The sequence below is a fragment of the Agelaius phoeniceus genome, chromosome 2 (genome assembly GCF_051311805.1).
Source record: "Agelaius phoeniceus isolate bAgePho1 chromosome 2, bAgePho1.hap1, whole genome shotgun sequence".
NCBI lineage: Eukaryota > Metazoa > Chordata > Aves > Passeriformes > Icteridae > Agelaius > Agelaius phoeniceus.
In genome coordinates, this window is record NC_135266.1 from 70,561,076 (window position 1) to 70,585,646 (window position 24,571).

The 24,571-nt window shown below is 40.1% G+C and overlaps 1 protein-coding gene across 2 annotated transcripts in view; it reads left to right on the plus strand.

The window, feature by feature from the left end:
* Positions 1-24,571, plus strand: part of FLT1 (fms related receptor tyrosine kinase 1) — a 108,827-nt gene that overhangs the window by 24,121 nt on the left and 60,135 nt on the right. For both annotated transcript variants that reach the window (XM_077173828.1, XM_077173829.1), the window contains exons 4-10: positions 1,195-1,319; positions 6,579-6,741; positions 6,829-6,965; positions 8,500-8,674; positions 10,606-10,723; positions 12,629-12,798; positions 13,186-13,345. In XM_077173828.1, the coding sequence (XP_077029943.1) occupies positions 1,195-1,319; positions 6,579-6,741; positions 6,829-6,965; positions 8,500-8,674; positions 10,606-10,723; positions 12,629-12,798; positions 13,186-13,345 (1,048 nt within the window). The remainder of the gene's footprint in view (positions 1-1,194; positions 1,320-6,578; positions 6,742-6,828; positions 6,966-8,499; positions 8,675-10,605; positions 10,724-12,628; positions 12,799-13,185; positions 13,346-24,571) is intronic.

The following is a 24,571-nucleotide window of genomic DNA, read 5'->3' on the forward strand; positions in this document are numbered from 1 at the left end:
TAAGGGCAGAACAGTTTGATGACCCTGGGAAGTGCATATCATACTTTTGAAAGACAAGCAAAAGTAACTTACTTGAAGAACTGCTTGAGTGAACATAGGTCAACACACAGAAGTTTGGGGCCAGAACACTTAAATCAAGTGTTACAGTTTGAAGTTTTATAAGGGATTGATTCTTGCTAACTTTACTAATTTCTTATCCAAGAAAGATTTCCATTGTTATTTCTAGGATTTTTGACTGAGTGAAAATAATGGGATTTGCCTGAAAAAACATTAGAGCTGTAGATAAGCATAGAATTAAGATCTTAATGTTCTGCTTTTTTTAGGAGTTAAAAACCAAACCTTATGTGAATTTGGAGGTAGTCTATCTGCAATGTGAGTCAAACTGAAACTTCAGATCTGAACACCTGCAAAGAAGATTTGGAGCCAGAGCCCGTGGCTTAAGCCCCTCTTTGTTAAGTGGCCCAAACAATAGCAGCAGCAATGTTCCCTGTTCCCAGCGCAAGCTATTTATGACAATGCCCTTTGTTAAAGGGATTGTTCAAGGGACGGTAAATTACTCTGCCAAGCTTTAGCTTTGACTCAAGAGGAATTAATGTTTTCCTGGCATTTTCATTTACCTTGTCACATAAAAAAGAGACACATAGGTATTGTGATAGTGGGAATGAGGAGAAGAATTAACTCTCTCTAGTCCGTATTCTCGGAGGTGAAAAAATGGCTGGATAATCACAGTAGATTCTTTCTCCTGATGCAGTCAGTGTGAATTTTTCCTATCAATTTCCTTGCAGACAGCAGGAAGATGTGCTTTATAGGGGGTTCCTGATAAGTGAATTTCAGCTCACTTCCCATACATTTACTTTTCCTGGTGATAAAAAGATATAAATGCCATGAAATAAGAAGCAGATATCTCAGCAGTAGAGGTTAGAGGTGTTGCTGTAACAGAAAAAATGGACTTCAACCGTCCTGAAATTTCAAAGTACTGATACTGTTATTGAATGATACATATACCTTCAAATACTTAATAATAGTTTGATGAAGATGTTTAGACAAAAGTAAACAGAAGATTGATTTCAGGACTTTGTTTAGCTTTCATTACAGACAGGGCTAGTCTGTTTTTTTAAGTCTGTGCAGTCTTACAATTCCCATGCACTGCCTTAAAATTTCACAAATTAACTTTTATTTTTTCTTCTTTTGCAGATACAAGCAATCCATTTGTAGAGATGCACAGTGATATACCTAAAATAATAAACATGGCTGTAGGAAGAGAAATGATCATTCCATGCAGAGTCACAGATCCAAACATTGCTGTTACTTTAAAAAAGGTACCTCTATCCAAGCATGCTCTGAAAGTGTTACTGTAGATGATGTTTTTGTTTGTTTGTTTACAGCTATTGTAATGCTTTTGAAATATTTTGACAATTTAATATTTCTTATGCAATGTTTCTGGGCGTCAATGTGTTCAGAAATATTTTAGTCTTGGAGGCTTCATTTTGAGTTGCACAGAAGGATTTCATCAAATCTCCTAAAAGGGTGGAAATTTTCTGAAGAAACTTAAACTTTTCATACTACTTTATTAAATCCTCACTGGCAAAGGTTTCTTAAGCCCAGGAAGGAATTTCTTGTTAGGAGAAGAGATTTCCTCCCACCTCTTCCCTTGCCCTTCCTCCCTTTTCCTTTTCTGTCCTCTGGAACAGCCGGTGAGTCCCTGGGGACTTGCAGTGGCTGTACAGGGATCTTTGCAAGCCTTTGCCCTACCTCACTCCCACCAGAGACTTTGCTGCTTCCTTTGACATGTGATCACACTTAGACAAGGGATAGCTTTTCTTTGTGGGGAAACTTTGCAGAGAAACTGCAACATTTGATGTGGTAGGGCTAGTTTCAGAGAGAAAGGAAAAAAAAAAGATATTCCCATGTTTTAGGAAAACATTTGCCTCCTAGATACCTTAAGAGTTACATGGACAGCTAACTGAACCATATGTATGCAGTTAAGTACCTGGTATCAAGACTGAGAATGGGGCATTTTTTTCAAAGTTACCTCTTTTTTTTTCTGAAAAATTAGGTGGAGGTGGCAAAGAAGTTTTATTTCTAAATAAAGGGAGTTATGTACATACTGGCAATGAAAGTTCATCACTGTTAAAAGGAAAGGAGGTTTGTCTCTTTATAGAATAATGTGCAATTGCCAAACAATACCACCGTAAGGTACTTATCTAGCGCAACATAAGTCTTTGATTATTCTTTGACTGTAGAGCTTTACACCAACCACAAATTTTATCAATTCTTTCAAGTGCTGCTCTGCTAATATAGATACTGATTTTGCTGCTTGGTTTTAACCTGTTAAATTCCATGAAAGAGAACAAAATGCAAAGAAAAGAAAGTGATCTGACGCAGAACATTACCCTATGTGTGTAGGTACACACACACACACACACACACACGAACACACACACACAGAGCTTTCTTGCAAGAAGATGCACAACGTTGTGTGGCACGGGAATCAAAAGCAAGTGAGATGTAGCATTCCACAGAAGGGGTGTTGTAAAGTGGGAATTTATTTGGGTGCTGTAGTGTTGCATCTGAAATCTCAGCATATTAGATTTCTAGCTGAGAAAATTCCTGTGAGGTTTCTCTCATTAAACAATATTAAAAAAAATGTCTCCTTATTTGTAGAAGATTGAAATGTAGCTGCTCTTTTTTTTTTTGATATCAACTTGCCTTTAGCTTGGGCTTGTAGTGTAAGGCACAGCTTTACACCATTAAAACCAGATGTAATACTCTCAGAAGGAGAAGGAGGAGGTAGAGCCAAGCCTTGAAAGAAAGGATTGGTTGCTTACATGTTTTGCATTCCAGGAAAAATAAATGTGTTCCCTAATTAATCCTAGAATTTCCTGAAGCATGTAAGCTACAATGCATTACATCATATCTTACTTTATTTATCTTCTATGACACCCTTATATGAAGATTCCAGCACGGTTTTACTCACAGGGCAATTAAGAGATGTGTTAAATGCATTCCACAGCTGCAGGCATACTACTGCTGGAGAAATGGCAAGAGCTATTTTGTGTTTTCCATCAGTGATAAAGGAAGAATTTGGTGTCCTCATAAAGAAGTCCTCTGGAGCTGGAAAGAAAATACCAGCTTTAGTGTCATTAGGTTCTGCCTTCTGTATTGCCAGGAAGTAAAAATACAAAATATTTTTAATAATCTCTCTCTTCTGGAAGGAATCCCTACAGTTTCATGAGCACTGCCTCCAGTGTTTATTTCTTTGCAGTGCTACTTCTTAGTGGACCAATATGGGAAAGGTTTATTTATTATCCATCTTCAAAACTACAAACCATTTTTTAACTCAAACTTCATCTTTACCTTAGTCAACCTTTTCAGATACTGTGTTGCTTTCATTTTCAGGCTGAACATCTGTGCAGATTGTATTTTATAGCATCGCAATCACATACAGCATAGGAGAGGAATCTTCAAAAATCAAGAAGCTAATAAAACATGGACTGGGAAATGGGGAGGAAGCTTTTAATCCCTATTTCAAATTCAGCCTTCAGGTCCTGATATAACCTTTATCTGCAGGAGCTGATCTTTTCCTTATCATATGAAGAATTGTGAAAACAATTAATAGTTTTGATCTGATGCTAATAGTTAGATATTCAGAGCCTCTGAAAACATCATTCCTATCAACATGATTCTGGCAGCCTCATTCAGGATCCATAAAATAAGATAAACCTTATTGCAAGTAAGCTATGCACTTCTCTTACCTCTTCATTTGTTCTTATCTTGATAAATGGAGAAAGTATCACCTTTTGATACAATGATTGAATCCATCTGTTTACCAAGAATCCTTTTGGATTCTCCATCATAAAAACAATGACATTCATAGGAATAGAAGTAAATAAGCTTCAGTACAAGGAATAAAAAGTGGAAAGAAACCCAAGGGATGTTGTGAATCACATACACAGACAATCTGAATTCTTAATAATGCCACCTCATCCTTCCCAAATTGGTGGAAGGGGAAACATGAAAGAAAAGCCAAACATTTGAGAAGCTAATGTACATTTTAATGAAACTTTTAGTTGTCTCTTTCCAATACAATCTGCCTTTGGAAATGTGGGGAACCACAGCTTGACTATAACTCTTGACCACATGTACACACACAACATGGTGCTGTATTGTGTTAATGCCACCAGGTACCAAAAACATTCAGCTAAGATGGAGCAAAGAAGGAGGCACAGCCTATACCGAAAATAGTTGCATTTGAAACAAAGTACAAAGAAGGTAAAAGGCCAAGAATGCACTGGGAGCCACAGTGATAGGGTTCACACAGATTAGTATGTAGACAATAAATTCCATGTTTACTGTAGCCGTCGCAACAAGCTGATTCTTTGAATGCCTCTGACTCACTGTTGGTTCCCATCTGAAAACTATTATTGTGGCTGAATTTATCTTCTGCTGCTTCAGTGGAAGTTTCACTATTTCTTCATAGGTTTTCTACTTCTCTCTGTGATAACCAAATGGCCAAGATCTTTGACAAGGCCTTGAACTACACTGGCTGTGCTCTGCATAGGGGCAGGACCAGATGACCTATGGAGGTCCCTCCCAACCTAAATTATTCTGTTATTCTCGGATCCTCTGTCTTGTACCATCCACACAGTGATCAGCATGGTGACTTCAGTTTTCTGAAGTTTTCCTTCTCGTAACTTAGTGTTGTGTTATGCTTTCACAGGTGACTGGTGTAAGTTAGTCTCAGAGATGCAAAAGAATTATACAAAAAAGCTGTAGCTCTAGTGGTTTTGAGGAGTGTCAGATGAGTAAACTGTACAGGCAAAGATTTGCCTCCAGGATAAGTAAGCCTAGTGGACATCCAGACAACTCACAAAATTACAAGTTGCAAAATAGGACTCTTCTGGGTGTTTTGGTTACTTTTGTATTCCTGGAGTAAGGCTAATACAAAGTCAGTAATACATCAATTAAGTAATGAATGTGCAGTGAATGAATTCTGTGGGAAATGCTAGTCTAGGAAAGCTCTCACCCTCTAGCTTCACTTTCTTCCTGAAAACATGTACAGAAATATGTTCAGAAATAGTTTGATTTTCACCGAAGCAGGAAAAGGATAAATCCAATTGAAGCTTATGAAAACATAACTATTAACTAGTTACACCAAAGTTGAAAATGCATTTTGTTTAGAACAGGAATGGCAACAGAGCTTGTAGGGACCAAGATATTGTTGAATGGTAGCCAGCAGGCTGTTACCTAATGGGCTTTACTAGTGTGTGTTCTGCACACACTTCCCTGTGATTTGCATGCTTATTATAGCATCTTATCCGCTGTTGTAAAGATAAGGAATTCTACCACGTCATTTTGTGCTCTGTATTTATTGTTTATTTGATTCATCATGAACTTGGTTGTTTTGAAGGGAGTGGCATGAGATGAGTGAGTGTAATCTCAAGGGTGTCTTTCTGCGCAGGCGGCATCAAGGGTGCCACATTGTAGGGAGAAACTGTACCCCATGGGAGGGAGACAGACTTCATTCTGCTTCCCCCGGCCTCTGACAGCCACCCATGCTGGCTTTGCTTGTAGGAAGGAAAGGGCTCTCCAGCACATGAGTCCTCTGCTCAAATAAAGGGGAAGAAAGAGATGAAGTGACACAGTGAGACTGGTGCACAGTGGGAAATGATGGACTGCAGGGTGCTTAGTTGATCCAGGGATCTTTCCTTATGACCATAATTCATTTAAACTCTGCTCTGTGCCATCTTTAAAAATATCTTATTTTTACTATTAAAACAGGTGTTATTCAAAGTAGAGTCATATCCAGGCTTTGTACTCATGGCTGATCTCTGTGCTATCCAAATGGTGGCATTTATTCCATCAATAAGGTATAACAAAATAGCATGATCTGAAAATGAGAGGTTTTGTCTGAGATCTAATGGCTGTGTTAGGCTTTACTCCTTCAGGTTTTTCTTGATACCTTATTAAAATGGGGCTTAAAGGGCAAAGGATCATAATGTAAAAGGTAACTTGTACTGCTGACAAAATGAACGTTTGATCCCACATGGCAATAATTTTTTTGTTTGTTTTTTAAGTTTTTTAGGCAAAATAAATATGACATGCATGAATTGAATCCTGGCAGGAATTTCTTAAAGCCACAAAATGACAGCAAATTAAGCCCATTTGTCCTCTCCGTTGAAAAGTGTGTATTTGTTTCTCTGTGTTGGAACCAGGATACTTAATTGCAAATGTTCCTGGAGATGAGCACTTTAGCTGCCAACCAGGAGCCAACAGAATAGCAGCCTAACTGCTAAAACTAATGGTAGTGTCAATCTATTGTGTCATAAATTACATCCTGTTATAAATAATGAAATCCTGGAAACAAATGAAGCATTCGCATTCTTCACCCAGGTTTTTCCTCTATTTTGTGATGAAAATGTGACTTGAAAAACCCACATTATTAAATGTCATCCTTTTCATATTGATTGGCATTTTTTTGGGTGCTTTTTCCCCCATCCCTTTTTTACTAGGCTACTTTGATTAGAGAGTAGACATGAGGATGAGCTGTTTTTCTGATGTGTGTTTGGCACTTCCAGATTCCACGAGAAACCCTAATCCCTGATGGCAGGACAATAATCTGGGACAGCATGCAAGGCTTCAGAATACCTAAGGCAACTTACAAATTCATCGGGCTCCTGAGCTGTGAGACAACCGTGGCTGGGCACACGTACAGCACCAAGTACCTAACGCACAGAGAAAGTAGGTGGCATTCTCCACCCCCTGCCTCCTAGAAAGCACCCTGCCCTGCTGGCATCACTAATTGTTCTCCCTCTTTGCCACGTGCAGCCAACACCATTTTTGACGTTCAGTTAAGCACCCCACGTCTCGTCAAGCTGCTGAAGGGAGACAGCCTAGCAATTAACTGCACTGTCACTGCAGCCTGGAACACCAGAGTGCAGATGACATGGACTTACCCTGGAGAGGTGAGTGCTCTGCCTGGAAGGGAGAAATCAGAGGTTTCCCACAGATCATGCTGCATCTAGCATCCCGGGAGGAATTCTGCTTCGGAATACTTGCCATTGTTTGCATTCCATCATTTTGACCCTCGCTGACATGTCTCTTAAGGTTTTCTTTTTTTTTCCTTCTGATGCTTAATTTCATAAGTAAACATGTTTACACAATGTGCTCTGGTTATATTGCATAATCACGAGCAAACGCTAGAATTGTTTCATCTCTGGGAGCTTCTTTTTGACCTGATGGAACAAGAGAAATTTATCACCCCATCCCAGGCAGGGGCTCTCTCTTGTGACAAAAAAGTTTTCAGTCTTGAGGCTGTCTTCTCAACACATTCATTCCAAAGACTGGCAGACAGTCAGGCACCCGATTTGAGCATGTTTGGAAAAGGTATTTTGATTTAACTAGCCAAAATCTCATTTGTTAAGTGTCAGACGAACAATCCTCTTGTTTTGACAAGTACAGGAATGATCTTGAATGAGCTTCTCCACCCCCCACATTGGGAGCATCCTCATAAATATTTGTCACTTACAGAATAACTGCCAGGGAGTCCGTGTAAAACTGATAAGAAATTTGACATTAGCTTAAGGTTTACAACTCCCATTCCTTTCATGTCAGTTTGATTTATGCTGGTGATTCAAGTCAAGATCATTTATTATGTCACTCATTGTATCTAATCACAGGCTGAAATTATGATTGCATTATACAGGGAAGATTAATGCAATTGTTTATTGCTTACTGTAGCCATTTTCCCTGGCATTTTTTCACCTCAGAAATAAACAACTTAGCAACAAGAAATGCTTTAAATATATTATATTGCTTGTTGCTGCCCTACCAAGCCCTATCTGGGCACCACACTTGTGAAATTGTGCTTTGTTTTTATTTAGATGGTAAATGAAGGGTGGTCAGTGTTTATAAGACATCAACAATGTCCTGGGTTAAATAAACTTTGAGGCCAAATGCTGAGGGGGAGTTGCAGGAAATAACTCCTCAGAGTCACATTATCTTCAGTTCCACCCTGCTATTCCCTTGCCAAATCTAGTCCCTTTTCCATCTGTAGCATTTCCAGAATTCTCCCCTCCTTGTGTAAATTTCCTTTTCTTCTGTGTGTCTGTTCCCTATGGCACTGAATCCAGGCACCAAACTATGTGCTGCTCTTCATATCACGGCTTCAGGGACTTTTAGGAGCAGTGCTGGACAATGGCAATGGGGAGCTGGGCATGTTGATATGACAGGCTATAAAAAAGGGAGGATCTTGCTCCCTCAGATGCCATGATACCTTGGATGAACATAGGGATGGATTGCCCTATAAGGTTGCTTGTGTTTTTTATTGTTGACCCTCTGGAAATGTTAAGCATCCTTTGCTTATCTGTGCTGTACAAAGACATCTGGGATTTTTTTATTAAGTTATGGTGGAAGTACAGGAAAATAAAAATCTCAGGAAATGCTCATGAAAATTGGTTTGATCGAGCTCTTTCTTGTTCATTTCTTTGGCTCTTATAGACAAGGAGAAGAGGTTCTGTAACGCAGCGTATTGACCAGAAGAATTCAGAGGCCAACATTTTTTACAGTATCCTCGTTGTGGACAGAGTGCGGGACATCGATAAAGGCCAGTACACCTGCCACGTGAAGAGTGGGCCATCCATCAAGGCTGTCAACACAACAGTCATTGTCTATGGTAAGAAGTGGTGCACATTTGTGGAATATTCAGTGTTCCTGTACCAAGGTCAGCTGTGTGATGGTTTTACATTGTGACACAAGGTGGGAGCCATCGTGGGCAGAAAAAGGGAAAAGAGGGAGGGGGGCGCTCCAGGATGGAAAACCTGTGCTGTTTCCTCCATGACTGTTTTCTTCTGTTGGCAATAGACATGTTAATGTTCAATTTCATCACTTTTGTCTGCTAAATATTGTGATGGAGCTGTCCTCAGTCAGTTCTAGGAGATACAATCAGGCAAATTCTAGTTTGAGGGGAAAAAGAAGGTACAAGCATAATTTAAATAGAAGAATCCCACTTCTGCTTCTATGGTACTTATGCATTTCTATGAAAAAATAAACAAGAAATAAATACCCTAACTCTACATGGAGCTGGTAGCTGGTAGCCCATTCAAAAAATGCAAATCATTAATGTGGTTTTACAGCAGGACTCTTGATCAAGTTCCCTATGGTTTGTCTGGGCCTTCTGTGAAATCTGGAAATTTCTGATATTATTTCAAATGCATATGAATAAGGACTTTTTTTGCATCAGATCTCTTTGGGAAGTGACCTTCTTTGGGACACCCTGTTACAATTAGAACTAGCCAGGATCTTTGGAGCACCATTGGTGTTGAGGCCAAGTGGCTGGTGGGTGTCCTCTACAACAGATGACTCATGGTCAGAATATGGATTTATTACATATTTTCAGCAGTGTATCCTTCCTCTCCTATCTGGAAGTGTGGACTAAGTACTCTGTGTTGGTATTCTTAGAGAGAAATTTCAGCCCATTTTCTCTAGAATTTAAGTTCTGGAATAAGGCACTGGGAACACAGGATGAATCCTGATAACCACTTACTCTATCTTAAACAAATAAACTGCATCTTTCAGAAAGAGAGGTTTAGATTATAATTTAAATCAGAGAAGTTGGAGATTAAAATTAGAGTCAGAGAAGCTGGGACTGTTGAAGACAGCCTGCATTCGCATAAGCAGCACCATCTATAGGATACCAATATTAGAAAGAGACTGTATGAATAAAGGTTTGCAGAATCAGGGCTGTATCTTTATAACTTAACTTGTGTAATTAAACTATTATTTGTCTTGTGCATATTATTTTCAATGTATGTGGTAAGTGTGATTAAATGTTGAACTTGTTTAATGGATGTCCATCATCCTTATGCAGTTCATAATGTGAGTAAATATTGCATCCCAGGTACCATCAAAAGGACAATCAAGAATTTTTTATACTTTGAATATTTTATTTTGCACAAGTCGGCAGGAGAGAAAGAGATATTTTCCAATGTATTGTATGAATTTTATGTTTTATTGCCTCTTGGAAAAGCCATCAACTTGGCAGAGAGTTGGAGATAGGGGGCAGAGCAAATGGATAAGAACAAATTCCAGCAGGTTGTTTTTATTCCAGTGAAGTGACAAAGATTTGCTGGTTTGATGAAACAGCTGTTTACCGATGAAGTTTCTGCCTTTTCCTTTGCTATTTCTCTGAAGGTCCCTTAAATCCTCTCTGGAAAAATATTTTCTTTTGGAACATTCATTGATCCTTGGCCTGTAAGAGTGAAAAGGTCATCTGATCATCCTCAGTTCAGCCTCCCACATACTACAGACCACTTTATATCTTGTGCCCTTTTTTCTGGCTGGACACAATGTGAATTTGGCTAGAGTGTATCTTCTCCAAGCAGATTCACGCCCTGGGAACTGCTCTCAGTTTCTTGGATATTTATGGTATTCCTTTATATTTTATAGATCTCTAGGAGATAAGGCTCTATTCTTGCTGTTAACATGTGGGAGCATCAAAATTACTAAAGATAATTTTTATTTGGAGTCACATTTTCTTTAGTAGAGCTACTCATTTTGCAGGGTGAAAATCAGTAATGCAAAGCTATTTTTTTTATTTTGTTTAAGATAAAATGTTCATTAATTTGAAACGTCGAAGAAAAACTGCGCTGGAGGCTGTAGCTGGAAGAAAATCCTATCGTTTGTCAATGAAAGTGAAGGCATTTCCCTCTCCAGAGGTTATATGGTAGGACAACAGTTACTTACACATGTTCATCCTGGACCTCTTTTTATAATAGAGTTGGGGAGGGTCTTTTTGAAGTTTCAGAGCTGCCTGGGGTTCTGAGAACATTACTTCCATTTCACAAGTGCAAGAAAGGAGATATGGAAAGTTTAAAGATCCTCAAATAGGTGCGATATGTCTCCCCTTGAAATCAATGGATGCTCTATAGCTAAATATCTCTAGCGCTTTGACTGAAGTGTTGCATCCCGCTTTGCTCAGACCTAGATATGAAACCTGAACTTACTTTTCAGACAGTAAGAGAAAGAAAAGAAGGCTTTCATTAAAATGAATTATTGACTTGAGTCATACAGACATGCACTATTGCAAAAAACTGGAAGTTGGTATTATTATGCAGTGATCTGCAGTTTGTAGGCTTACTGCAGGACAGCATTCACTGGATCATTCATTTTGTCTCGTGTAAATTGTGTTAAGAAATTTTCGGAACAGTTTTTATTTTTATTAGTCCAATCCACTTTCATGTTCAACAATGTTATCTATTCATGATCTCAAGGATTTTTTTGTTTAAATAATTTAAAACACCAGTAGCTCTGGCTCAAATAATTGCACTTTACAAAGGGTCTATGACAGGACTGATTAAGAACACAAACTATACATACATGATTAGTGAGAGTTCATGTTACAGCCAGGAATTAATTTTGCTCCAAAAGTGTTGTCTTGTTTTACAAAACCTTTACGCTTATGGCTTCATGTGAAAAACTGAGGGGTGAGTGTGACACTGATGCCAGCCATTTTTACATAATTTTCTGCTTTTCCAGTGTTTGAGTTTATTGACTACACATATAGATCCAAAACTTCTGAACAAAAAAATCTCAAACATTGTAACAAATTTTAATTTTTTTTTTAATTTAAAATTGAGGTTGGTCAAACATTGGAATAAATAGTCCAGAGTGGTGGTGGAGTATCCATTCTTGGAGATACACAAAACCATACTGAAAATGGTCTTGGGCAATCTTCTGACATTGCTTTGTACAGGACATTAGACTAAATGACTTCCAAAGGCTTTTTCAGCTGCAGCTATTTTGTGATTCTGTAAAATACACAAACAGTGAAAAGCCTAAATCCGTAAGTCCTTTGACCAAATTTTAGTGCTTGTCTAATAACAATAAGAGTTTTTTCTAAAAACTTACTAAAAGCTGTGAATCATTTAGATCAAATCCATCATTATAATGAATATATGTTGCACCCTTCTACTAACATCATGTTAACCTTCTTGCAGCTTGTTAAAATGCACTTTACACTGTAGTTTAGACTTCGAAGAAAAATATTTTGCTTCAGGAATCTGTGTGTGAGCAACAGTTAGTACTTTCTACATTGATTTTCTGTTATCTTTAAAAACATTCACTTGATAGCAGGATATCTGATTCTTAAGTGCTTATCTAATCTACTTACTCTTCCTCTTCCTAAAATCACAGCTGTGCTTGGAGTACTGTAATACTTTGTCCCAGGATGTATTCTGAGGTCATAGAGAAATGGCCAGTGCAAGATGATGCAACCTTTATTTCTGTGACCCACTCTTAGCCAAAATGGTTGCTTTTTAGACTAAATGGCGGTCACAGCCATGAACAACTGGGATCTTCAGAGACAGCATTGCAATTTTCAACAACTCTCAAATACCATAGAGCCCCAAGAGTCAGATTCTTATAAATTTTAATATATAGAATAGTATTCTCTAAAGTGGTTTACAAATATCAGCAATCTTATTTGAAAGGAAAGGACAACCCTGTGGTAAACAGAATCTCAGACTGGAAATCCAATCCCTTCCCAGAAGATTGAGGGATATGATGTAACATGGGTGGTTTAAGCAGAAATGATTTTCAGAATTTTGATTTCTGGAATTCCATGAAACAGGTTAAAAGATGGGCTACCTGCTGCTGAGAAATGTGCCCGGTACGTGGTTAAAGACTATTCGTTAGTCATCAAGGATGTTGCTGAGGAGGATGCTGGAAACTACACCATAATACTGAGCATTCCACAGTGGAACTTGTCAAAGAATCTTACAGTCACTCTTACTGTAAATGGTAAGTTTGCAACATGTTCCCATGTTTCTCCTGAACATGTAAGTGCTCCGTTTTCTCTGAGCTGGATTGTCACCAATCTTGCACACATCAGGGAATTGTGGGTCTTCTTGCTGACTTCATGGACCCAAACTCAAGCCTCAAATGCAGGGTGAAGGATCCATCTTTGAACCAGAAGAGGGATGCTGGTTTTCATTAGAAGTGTTTCTGTCCTCTGCAGCCACATATTTGCTCCTATGTGATGATGTGTGACTTAGGACTGTTATTTTCCTTTGTTCTCCTGGGGATTTTTCTTGTTACTCACACTGCAAGAATGTAGTATTTTTATACTCATGCAATATGTTGGAATTAAGCTGGTTTTAATAGCTTTCCAATTTTTGCCCTTTCCAGTGAAACCGCAGATATACGAAAAGGCCGTGTCATCATTCCCTGATCCCAATCTGCATTTACTAGGCAGCAAACAAGTGCTGACATGCACTGTGTATGGTATTCCTCCACCTAAAATTACATGGATGTGGTTTCCCTGTAAACAAAACCATTCTAAAACAAGGTAGGACAACATCTTTACTTTTATTTAGTATGTCTTCTTTTACTATTACACCAAAATTTTTTTTTTTTTTGCAAGAGTAAAGCTTACTGTAAACATTGCTTGGTTAATAAAAATTGTCTACTTTTAATCGATATAAATTTCGGTGGACATGTAGTCACAATGCAACTTTTTCTCCATCATTATTTGAAAATGGAAGCCAGAGTGGTTATTTAGTATTGTTATTTGGGTTTATTTACAGTTCACTACTATTCATGCATGCAATATTAGTCCAGAAGTGATAATTGCTTCTGCATTTTCATGAGAGAAGACAGTGTCTTGCAAAGTTCACACACTTTCACATGGAGTTTTCCTCCATGCTTTTCTCCACACACAGTGACTCCTATGTGTGGTTTCTTCTGAAATCAACAGAAAACATCGTAGAAACTTCTTTTATGAAGGGCAGATCTGTCCTGTGATGTGTTTATTCACAGATTCAGTTCAGCAAGCTAAATGTGCCCACCATTCTCCAGATGATATTTTAAAAGGATAAAGAATAAATGGCACTATGCAAGCTTACTTGACGCTGATGTGGTGCTCAACTAATCCTCTTTTTACATTTTAGATTTTTTTTAACTCTATTTCTTATGATTAGGAGCTTGTGTTGACTCACTTATCCACAGCTCTTCCTGCATCATGAGATCTGACACAAACTTAATGATTAACACTCAACCTCCACAACAGCATTATCATTAAGTTGCTGTTGGAGAGCTCAAACAGGGAAGGTATTTGGATCACAGCCCAATCAAGATATTTAAAAACCTGACAAGTTTAACACACAACATTTTCTCAGTTTCAGCTGAAGAATAATCACATTCCACAGGATTTCACTTTTTTAACCCTTTCATAGAACTAGGATTTAGCACCAGGCAAATATTTAAGTATGTGCTTAACTGCAAAGGTCCAAGACACGTCCTTCAACTGAACAGGACATCTCAATAATGAGGGTCTCAATACTAAACATCTCAAACTAAGGATACTTGTGAGTGCTTTGATATCAGTGAGAGAGTGGTCAGCACTTCCCAGAAGCAGAAGTTATTTCCCCCCCCCCCCGCCCCCGCTATGTCCTTGGGATTATGCTAATGGCTGTCTTTTTGTGCCCTTCTCACCTTCTCACCAAGAGGTGGCACTAGCAATCTCTCCTCTTGCTGGAATAGGTATTACCTGAAATTCTCCATTTCAAGGATAGGTGAGAGCTGTATTTCCTCTGTCTGGTGTGTTACCTTACAGCGACAAGTTGCAAAACTTATTTTTGCAAATAGATGTAAGAGAAGAGAAATCACATCTTTTAACTAGAGAAACCTTGAGAAAGGCATATATGAGAATTTTCAGTCTTTTAGTTTTTTTCAAGAGTTTTACAGCTATGAATAGTCTGGATTGAAATCCAGTGCAGGACTGAAGAAACAGTTGGTTCTTCCTTGGGGGTCGAGGTGGTGCTCATCTGTTGTCAGATATTTCCTTCTGTTAGAAGCACAGGTCTGCACTCCAGCACAGGACAGTGAGTCTTCAGAAGAGGAACTGACATTTGCACGCAGGTGTTCAGTAATGTGCTGAACTGTAGACTCCATTAAATGCTAATTAGGAGTGTGTTTGAGCAGGTGATCAAAGGAGGAACGTAACAATTTGAATCAGCTATTGGCTCTGTTACAATGTTGTTTCCAGACTGGCTTCCAAATTACCTTCATAATTGTTCTGTGATGATTCCCTTTAACCCTCTCCCCTTCCTTCTCCTTTAAGTACTCATTGAAGAAGTATCCTGGAGAACACCATTTTTAATGCTTTGCCTAAAAGGAGTGGGATGATTCCCTCTGAATAATATGACAATTAACTATTGCAGAAAGACAGAAATACCTGAGTAATTACATTTTGTCTCCTGCTCCAGGAAGGGAGCAGAGTGGAGTACCTCAGCAGCTGGCACACCTTGCTCAGGCTGATATCTGTTCAGGTGTTCTCCCTAAAGAACTGGAAAACCCTTTAATCCCACCTGTTTCATTATACTTCCCTCTTTGTGTGATGGGAGGTTTGCCTAAACAAGAGATTTAATGTGTGTGTACCTTCTGCAGGAGATAAGAAACATATCTTGTTCTGCCATTACAGTACTTTTTTATATTTATCTGCCCAATGTCAGGTTTCCAATACTAAAATGTTGCTCTATTTGTGGTCAGGCAGTGCTTGTTTCTGTACACAGATATACCAGGTACTTTAGGCAATAAACCCCACAGGTTACCCTTCAGTGTGAGGTAGTAGAGATTCTCAGGAAATTTCCGAGTCCCATGTCATAGGACAGAGTGTGCACTCTGACAAAAAGATGCTGTTGCTGCAAAGACTTTGCAGGACACTGTTGTCTCCAAGATCTCTTTGCTCCAATATTTCTTTATATGTGTGCTTAACTTCGCACCACTTGAGCACTGTCTCTGCTAGCTGGGGACTGACTGCCTAAGTTAGATGGCAGTCTATTTTTGAAGGACTGTTGCCTGTGGCCTCCTTTAATAGCAGCTATTAGGTTGTGTGGATACTTCTTTCACTTTATTTTCCAAGCAGTATTTCAGTTACAAAAATCTAAAAATACCTCAATGAATTCCATTGCTTTTAAAAGCAGGTATAGTTCAATGCTTTCTGATTGATGCAATCAATTTGCATAACCCTTCTCTCTGCTTCACTCAGGCCAGTAACTGGAGACTGGCCAAATTAAATAATTTCCATAGTTTCCTTGTAGTAAATAACAATAAAAAAACTGGTAACATTGCTCAACAAAGGTGAATTTTTGAAATGTGGAAAGACCAACATCATTAAAAATTCCCTGTTCTTTCTTTTCTGTTACAATTACTTTGCTTAATCTAACTCTTGCCATTAATCAACCTTTTTAGCTAGCTATCTAACTAGATATGTAGGTGGAAAGATTCTCTTCTGATGTTCACCCAAACAAGGAAACATAGAAGAGTCAAGGAAATTTGTGTAGGGCAAAAAAGCAGTATTCTGGGTTTCTTTAAGCTTATGTAGAGCTATTAAATTTAGAGATGGCAGCCAAAAGACAGTAGAAGACACAATGCAAAATAAAATGTAATTTAAAAAATATTGGTCTGTATTAAATGACTGAGAAAATGCTTTTCCAGGGCTATCTTACTGCAGCATATGTTGCTGCTCTGTAGCACATTCCCAGGCTGGGCAGCCCCCAGGTGTTCAGTAGATAGAGAAGAGCACAGCCCTGTGGGACACTTATCCTGAAGTGCCCAGCAGCCTCCTTAGCCTCTTTTCTACCCCTCTGGAGCCATCCTATCCATCCTGAATTTGCCTCAGGCTGGGTTGTCAGCAGAGGTGTGTGGGGGCAGGCAGCAGCAGGGCTTGCTGAGGGTCTCCAGAGCCAGGCAGGATGGGATCCACCCAAACAGATCAGTTCTGAGGCTGCAGAACAAGCCTCTGCATGCCAGGAACATGCTTGATGTTAATGGTTCTTGACCTGAATCTCTTCAGTAGATTCTGTTTATCTTAAACTGACCTGGCAGAAATTGTCAAGAAAGGCATGTGGGATACTGCTATTGCTCACTGGAAGCACTGGCTAGTTCAGCAGCTGTTCAGTGTTGTTTGGGGCCAGTTTCTCTCTCTGGACATTTCTATGTGGGCAGTTCCAGAGAGATCTCCAACCTCTGCCCAAGGTTTGACTGATTGGCCCTTCAGAAATGGCAGACAGTTGCAACACTGAAATTTTACCATGGGTATTTTAACTCTCCCATCACCTTGCTGCCTCCCTCCTCTTGAGCTATCAGTTTTGTTTAGCCTCAGACTGAATGTTACATTATTATTTTATAACCCTGCCATCCCATCAATCTGTGTTTTTTTGGCTTTTGGTTTTTGGGTTTTTTTTTTTCTTTTTTTCCTGTGTGTGTGTTTGCTTGAGAGAAATGTAACAGTATTATGGAGCTGCTTACAAAAGCAAAGTAGATGGGGAAACTGGTACATGATTCTCTGCTCTCCTGACTACAGTGTCAAGATGTGAACTCTACTTGGTGGTAAAACCACCTGATGCTGGGATTGGAGATGGAGGGCTGAATACATGAAGTATCTGGGAAGAAAAAAGCTTGAGGTGCTCCTTGAAACTTTTGCAGAGATACAGAAAGGCTGAAACTATCATACTGACAGTGCATGGCCAGACTCCCAGCAGCTTCAGTGAAAGAGAAGGCAGGCCATGTGTGCATAGCAGTCTAATTGCATTTCTGCATTGTTTGTGTCAGGGTATTAATAAGGGATTGAAAGGCAGAATCATTAGGATGTGCTTGGATACATGATCTGGGGAAACCAGATTTGGGACGTCAGTGAGGTATGTAAAATGAACAAGTAAAGAACAAATGTTAATTGTACTTAATTAGGAATGTACTGAACCACCCAAATTTAATTGTTGGATGTCTGCAAACATTGATGCCCATTAGTTTGCCCACAGTGACTTGTTTTGTTCCCTGCGCCACCTTCTATTTTCAGGAAGGGAAAGGCTGAGTCTTTGGAGCTGGTATAAGTAGGTCAGATGCCATTAACAAACAGGTAGTTCTAAAATGCCTTTGCTTAATTTGACATGTGGCTGAATCCTCAGCTCTACCTTCACACTGACTGAGGCTCTGGTGGCCTTTGTGCCTTCCACCCTCTGCTACAAGAAAATCATCTTACAGCGATCTAGTAATGTTAAGGTACTTATGGGTACGCCAAAAATCCTACTGGCTATTCCCGTATTTTGGTGGGGTTGGGGAAATAGATTAGAGTAAATAAGAGTCAAACCCTGTGGTTTTTTACATAACCTTAAAAAAATGCAGAGGAACTGTCACAGGTGTACATTGCAGCAGCATGGACTTCCAGGGAGCTTGAAGCCAAAGGAAAAAAAGGAGTGAAACAGCATCTGATCTGCTTCAGCCTGAATAAGGAATATGCTCAAGTATCTCATTCTGCACTTTCACTGGGAGCCAAAAGCCAATGCTTGCTTGTGAACACATTCTTTCCTCTGAGTAGAGCTAAGTCCTTGTTTTCAGTCACTATTATGGAATTTATAATATTTTTTAATATTTTGTTTGCAAAATGCCATTTGAATCAGATCTGGCACATCCATATGTTTACGTAAGCTTGACAAATACATGCTTTATACTAAGTACAGTTTGCCCCAGTCTGTCCACAGGGTTACACATTGACGAATTTATTCTGCAAGTATAAATTACTTCATTATGGATCTTAGTTGAATCAGAACCTTAAGCTTTCAAGTTTCAATATTGCTAGTTTCCAAATCACTTCAAATGAAATTTTTAAAAAATTAAAACAAGAAGCATTGTATTATTTATTTTGTCACTGATCAATCTTCAAACATAAGAGCTACAGCAGGATCCAGATGGTCGGGGATATTCTGCTTAGTACCGTGCTTTTATTCTCACTTGCCTATGTTGGGGTTTTTTTCACTTGGTCTTCCTTTTATTTTTTCCCAGTTTCTTTTTTTTAACTTTTGCTGCCTTCACAGGGTGGTCTCTTGGCTTTACTATGTGTACTCTGACAGCCAGCCTTAAGGAAAAACACTTCAGGGTCACGTATGGTGGGATGTTTCTGCTTGATCTTTTGCTCGGTGTGGCCCAGCCCATAGGAAGCAAAGTGTGTGACAGGCTGCTCGTGGGGACTGCACGACGTGAGCGAGGCCCCGCACGCTGGCAGCCTCCGAGCCAGTGGGGAGTCCCAGCCCGTGGCCAGCAGCCTGCTCCTGCACTAGCAGGGGCTCCTGGCCAAAGGAAGGCACCAGGTCAGGCTCTGCGTGTGCTGAGGAGTGATTATGAATGGAGTGCTATTACTGGATCGAGTACACCTTTTACAAAAATATACAAACTTTAGTTAGCATCCTCTTTCCTTTTGTGTGTACGCCTTTCAAAAAGCCTTTGCAGAAGGCTTTGAACAGGCATGTGAGGTAGGATCGTGCTCAGAAAAAAATATTCAGTTAAAAAATAGAAAACAGAGGTTAAGAGGGAACAGCCAGTTCTTGCAGCGTAGGGAGGTGATCAGTGAAGTTTTTCAGGAGCCGGTGCTGGGGTCTGTACTTGTCAACACGTTCAGAAATAACCTGGAAAAGGTGGCAAGGAGGTGACAGTGTTTGCTGATGATGACAAGTTGTTCAGATTTGTAAGGATGAGGGGCTGATTGCAATGAAATGCAGAACTCTATGAATCCGGGTACCTGTCTGAGTGAAAAAGTGGCAGGTGAAATTCACTGAAGATAAAATGTGCATGATATACATAGGGCAAAAAAAATCTTGCTTTCATATGTAAAATACATGTTAAAAAGCTGTTGGCTGATCATTACTACTACAAAGAGGGATCTGAGTGCTGTGATAGATGGGTTTGTGAAAGTGAACACCACCATGAGCAGCTCAAAAAGAAAATGAAGTGTTAGGAATTACCAGGAAAGAAACAAAGACCACAGTATAGAACACCATGATAACTCCACAAATCCATAAATTATCCGTGTCTTTTATGCTATGAGCATTTCTGATCCTTTCATTTCAAAGGATGCAGCCAAACTGGGAGGTACACCAGGAACAGCATCAAAAAGGATCAAAGGAATTTCAGAGAATGAGAGGAATGTGTGAAGGATGAGCGAGGAGGGAGATCAAGACTCTTGCAGACTGAAAAAGAAGTGACTTGGGAGCTACAGGATAGAGAGTTACAGACTTGTGAAAGATACATGTCTGAGGATCAGTTGTGTATATCTTTTCCAATTCAAGAAGTAGGGGCCATTAGATGAAGACAGGAGGAGCAGAATTTGGAACTGGAAAAGGATTTAGCTCCTCATGTAGTGGATAGCATAGCTGTGAATCTCCTTGCCAGAAGATTTTGGGGGCTTGAAAACTTTCTACAGTCTTGGAAGAGAAGTATAGAAACAGTCTATATTGCGGGAAGTTCCTGAGCTGATAATAATTGGTGACTGGGGGAGTATTAGAAGGAAATATCTGAAGTTAGTCCTGCTCTTACTCATCCCCAACCATCTGCATATGGTCATTGTTGGTACAGGATATGGGGTAGATGGATCCTTGGTCTTACATCCATGCCTGTCAGTATTTTCTCTTCCTGTTTTCCCTCTAATCAACTCCCCTCTCTCCTTAAAAATGTTTCCCTCCATTCTTTCTCATCCTTTCCTTGTTTTCTGCCTGGACTTCAGTCCCCCACTCCAGTCAGCGGAGAATTGCTCCCAGATCCCTACTTGAAGAGAAGTTGAAAACAAATCATCTTGAAAAAACAAAACCTCAGTGGGTCAACTGCTTGTCTGTCTCCTTTGCTAATCACTGAAAAATGGAAAGGGTGAGAGTTGTGCTTCCAGCTTGTCAGCAAGATGGGCCGTATGAAGGACTGTGTAAATAGGCTACTGAAGAGTTACTCCTTTCTAGAACCAAGAGGATCCAGATAGGACAGAAAAGGAAAAAAGGGGAATTTTGGCTTTCTGAGAAGTAAGGAGTTGTGGATACATGGATCTTGGAATATTATAGACATAAGGTTTTGTCTAAAGTTGAGTGAGCTATTAGAAGTGAGTTGTGCAAGGAAAATAATTTACACTAGAAGGATCTGAACAATATCTTGGACTTTATTTACAGGGAACATAAATTGGAAATAAAAAGAAACTGAGTGCAAGAGTGGACATTATATGTAGAGGTTTTGTGGACTTTCTCTTTAGGATTCTGACTGTTCAACTAAATTGCAAGATCCTCTTCCTTGCAGTACTTCAGACTCTCAAAATCAAACACTTTTTTGCCCTGAAAGAAATTCTGGGTGCTTATGGAAATCTCAAGGGATAATTCTATAGTTCCAGTCAACATCCTGCTTCTTTGTGCAAGACATGATTTTTGCTTTTGCACAGAGAAAGTGGAGGCTGAGTCACAGTGGCTTCATGGGAGATGAGAGTGAACACAGTTTAGTAAAGGAGGGAAGAGAAACAAGGAAGGAAAGTAGCTTTGGCTGAAATATGATGGTGTTCTGTGTCCATGAAGAATGCTAAGCAGTGTGAAGCAGAAAATTAAAGATCAAAAAGCAAAATATAATCTTCTGATAAGACAAGGTGAGAAAATTTCAGATAACCTCAGTATGTGTGGACCCCTGAAAAATGCTGTTATGTTCCCTAGCGGCCAGAGCATTCAAGTGATGGCAAAGAAGTTGGAAGCAAAAAGAGTTTTTTTTATGACCCTCAGTCTCAGTCATCTGCATTTTTTTGTTGCAAGTAACTGGTGTTGCAGGGTGCTCAGGTGTGCAGTTATAGAAGTGGTTTTTTCCTGTGGAAATCTGAGTGTGGGATGATGAAACACTGAACGTTGGGGTAGGTAAGATTGCTGTTGGCCTTGCGTCTTCTTTTGAGATAGCTCAGATCAATCAGCTTTCCAGACACCAAACTGGAATAGTTAAGGGCAAGTCATAATGTTTGGAAAGGATGAGTATGAAAGGGAAACACCATCCAATTATCTGGCTGCATATCAGTAATAGCAAGAAAGGCAATGTGCAGCTATCAAATGCTTCCTTTTGTGATAGAGCCATGAAAGTACACAACAAAGCTCTAAATGCCATCTACCCTACTCTTTTCAAAGACACCCCCCAGGAGAATGAGGTTTTGGAACATCAGGGACCTGATACTAAATAAACAAATAAACAATAAACAATGTAAAATATATCCTGTTCCTACCACCTGTAGTTTTCCTCCTAGCTCCACCAATGTGCATGTTAGGGAAGGTGCTTGGGATGAGCTCCCAGCTGCAGTTTTGCCAGTATTTTGACCTCTAACTGATTGGTTTTGACCTAGAGCAGGAGCACCTGGACCATAGCTTCTTAGAATCATAGAATCACATGCATAGACAAAGCTGGCAGGGGGCCAGCACATGTTCTCCTTCCCCCACCCCCATAAAGCACGTTTTACAAACTCTACATGCTCCCTGCTACTATTTTTCCTCTCTGTTTCCTGCTCCAGATTGACTCAATATTCCCAAGGACACGTGGCTACACCAGCCCTGTGCTATCAATCACACAGCACTGGACACTGAGGTGCAGAGCAGGCATGGCCCATGCCATTCAGATTTTTTTTTGGCAACTTGCAAATAAAAACCAATTCCTATGTATTCTTTACAATTCCAGGAATTTCCAGAGTTCCTGTCTTAATGTTAGTGTCATTGCCATTGCCTCTTAAAAGACATGAGTCAGCCCAACTTGAATTTGTAGTAACATTGCCCTCACACTGTTAGGAATTGCTGCCCTATAAAAAGGATAGCTGCTGAGAAAAGTATGTTGGCTGCCAATAATCACTCTAAAAAATGGGCACTGTTGGTGACAGGATGGTTTCCTCTCCCTCCCAACAAATCTACCCCAGTGAATGAGAGTGTGAGTGAGGCTGCCAGGGGCTTTGCCAAGAGGAATGCTTACTTTCAGAGTTGAATGTTGTTGCAAGTAACTGCAATTCAAGTTACACAAGGTAACGATTGCAATGGCCTCTGGAATCACACAGGAGGGCTTGGGAGGGAGAAGCTGGGAAGACAAGGAGACAGAAGATGAGTATTTTTCCAACTGATCTGTGGATTGAGGCTCTTTCACTGGTATTTGTTGTTGCACTGCTTGAACTGAAAACTGCAGTACTGTCTTTGGCACGGGGAAGATGTGTCTGGATGGGCTAGACCTGGGGCTTTCAATCAGAACTGACTGTCATACATGAGGTCAAACCATCCTATGAGTAACTGGACAAATTTTTTACCTCAGCTCCCATGCTCTGCTATAAACACCGAGCAGCTTTTCTTCTGAGACCAATAGTTTCATCTGCAGGACTTCAGCTTGGAGCTGGTTTGCAGTGTGATTTCAGTGAAATACATCAAGATGACATGAAGTACACTCTTACCCTGGAAACTTTTCCCTGTTGATAGTTATAAATACACCATGCTATTGTGCTTGGCATGCTGCATGCTAATAGAAGTGAGGGCTCTGAAACTCATTAGGAAAGGGAACGGGCTGCGGAGCGGAGCGAGGACAGTGTGGAGCGAAGGCTGATCACCACAGCCCTGTCCAGAATAGGCCATGGGAGTTTTCTTATCTCGCTTTGGCAGGAGGTGCTGCTAGCTTCCTGTGCGAAATCACGAGCATATGCTGCTTTCCTCTTGTTGTTTGGCTTCCTCCGCTACACAAGACGGTTCCCAGCACTGTGATTATCTTTGCATCTTCAAACATGGCACACTCTGCTTCCTCAAGGGCTTGATGTATTCTCGAGTAGCAGGCTGGCTCCCCTCCCCCCAGCTATTTCTCCAGGGCCCCCACGGGTGCCAACTCCACACATCACAGACCCTTTATAAAACTGGACTTACCTCTGGTTGCATAACCTACCCCACAGCCTCTCCAAATCCATGTAAATTCCCGAAGCTCTGGGTGATGAGCAGGTCTGACAGCAGAACTCACCCTGCCACAGGCAGAGCCACTCTCACCCCTCTTTCCCCCAGTGCTGGGCTTCTCTGAAAACCTTACAGAGAATAGTGGCTCCTGTTTTTACAAAAGGATAGCCTTTTTCTCAGGCTCTTGACACAAAGGCCAATGCGTGCCTGTGCGGGTGCACACCTGCAAATGTGCATGCCAGCACGCATGCAAGCATATGGGAAAAACTACTTGGGGTGTGATTAACCCGAGTGCTCTGCTTCTACCAGCCCTCCACCAAGGCAGCAGAGTCTGATTACCTCACTTAAAAGTTGTGTAACTTCTACAAACATATGTTTGTACACACACCCCTGTTAGTATTTCTTACGTGGGATCTTACACAGGCAGAGTTGCACCCACAAAGGAGAAACATTAAAGGGTCTGCAGGGACACAGGTGAAAGAAATGCATAGAAGTGTGCTGGCAGATATAAGCTTGCTTATCAATCCCTGTGCATGCTGTGTGCTCGTTCACTAACCCAGCAGTAACCCTGCTGTAAGATTTCCTGAAGATGCAAAGCACCGAGGCTCATCCCACAGCAAAACATTTCAGGAATTCATGTACTCTGGAGAGATATCTGGAGTAAGATTGAAATACCTAAAATGCAGTGGGATTTCCCTGCAAACACAGACAGTTCCTGCTAAAAATGCAATGCCCTTGTTATTTTACTGAGTGGGTAGTTTGAAGAAATTGGTAATTTCCTTGAAATCAGAAAAACATGCAGCTGATGTTATGTGAGGACACACTCTATGAAA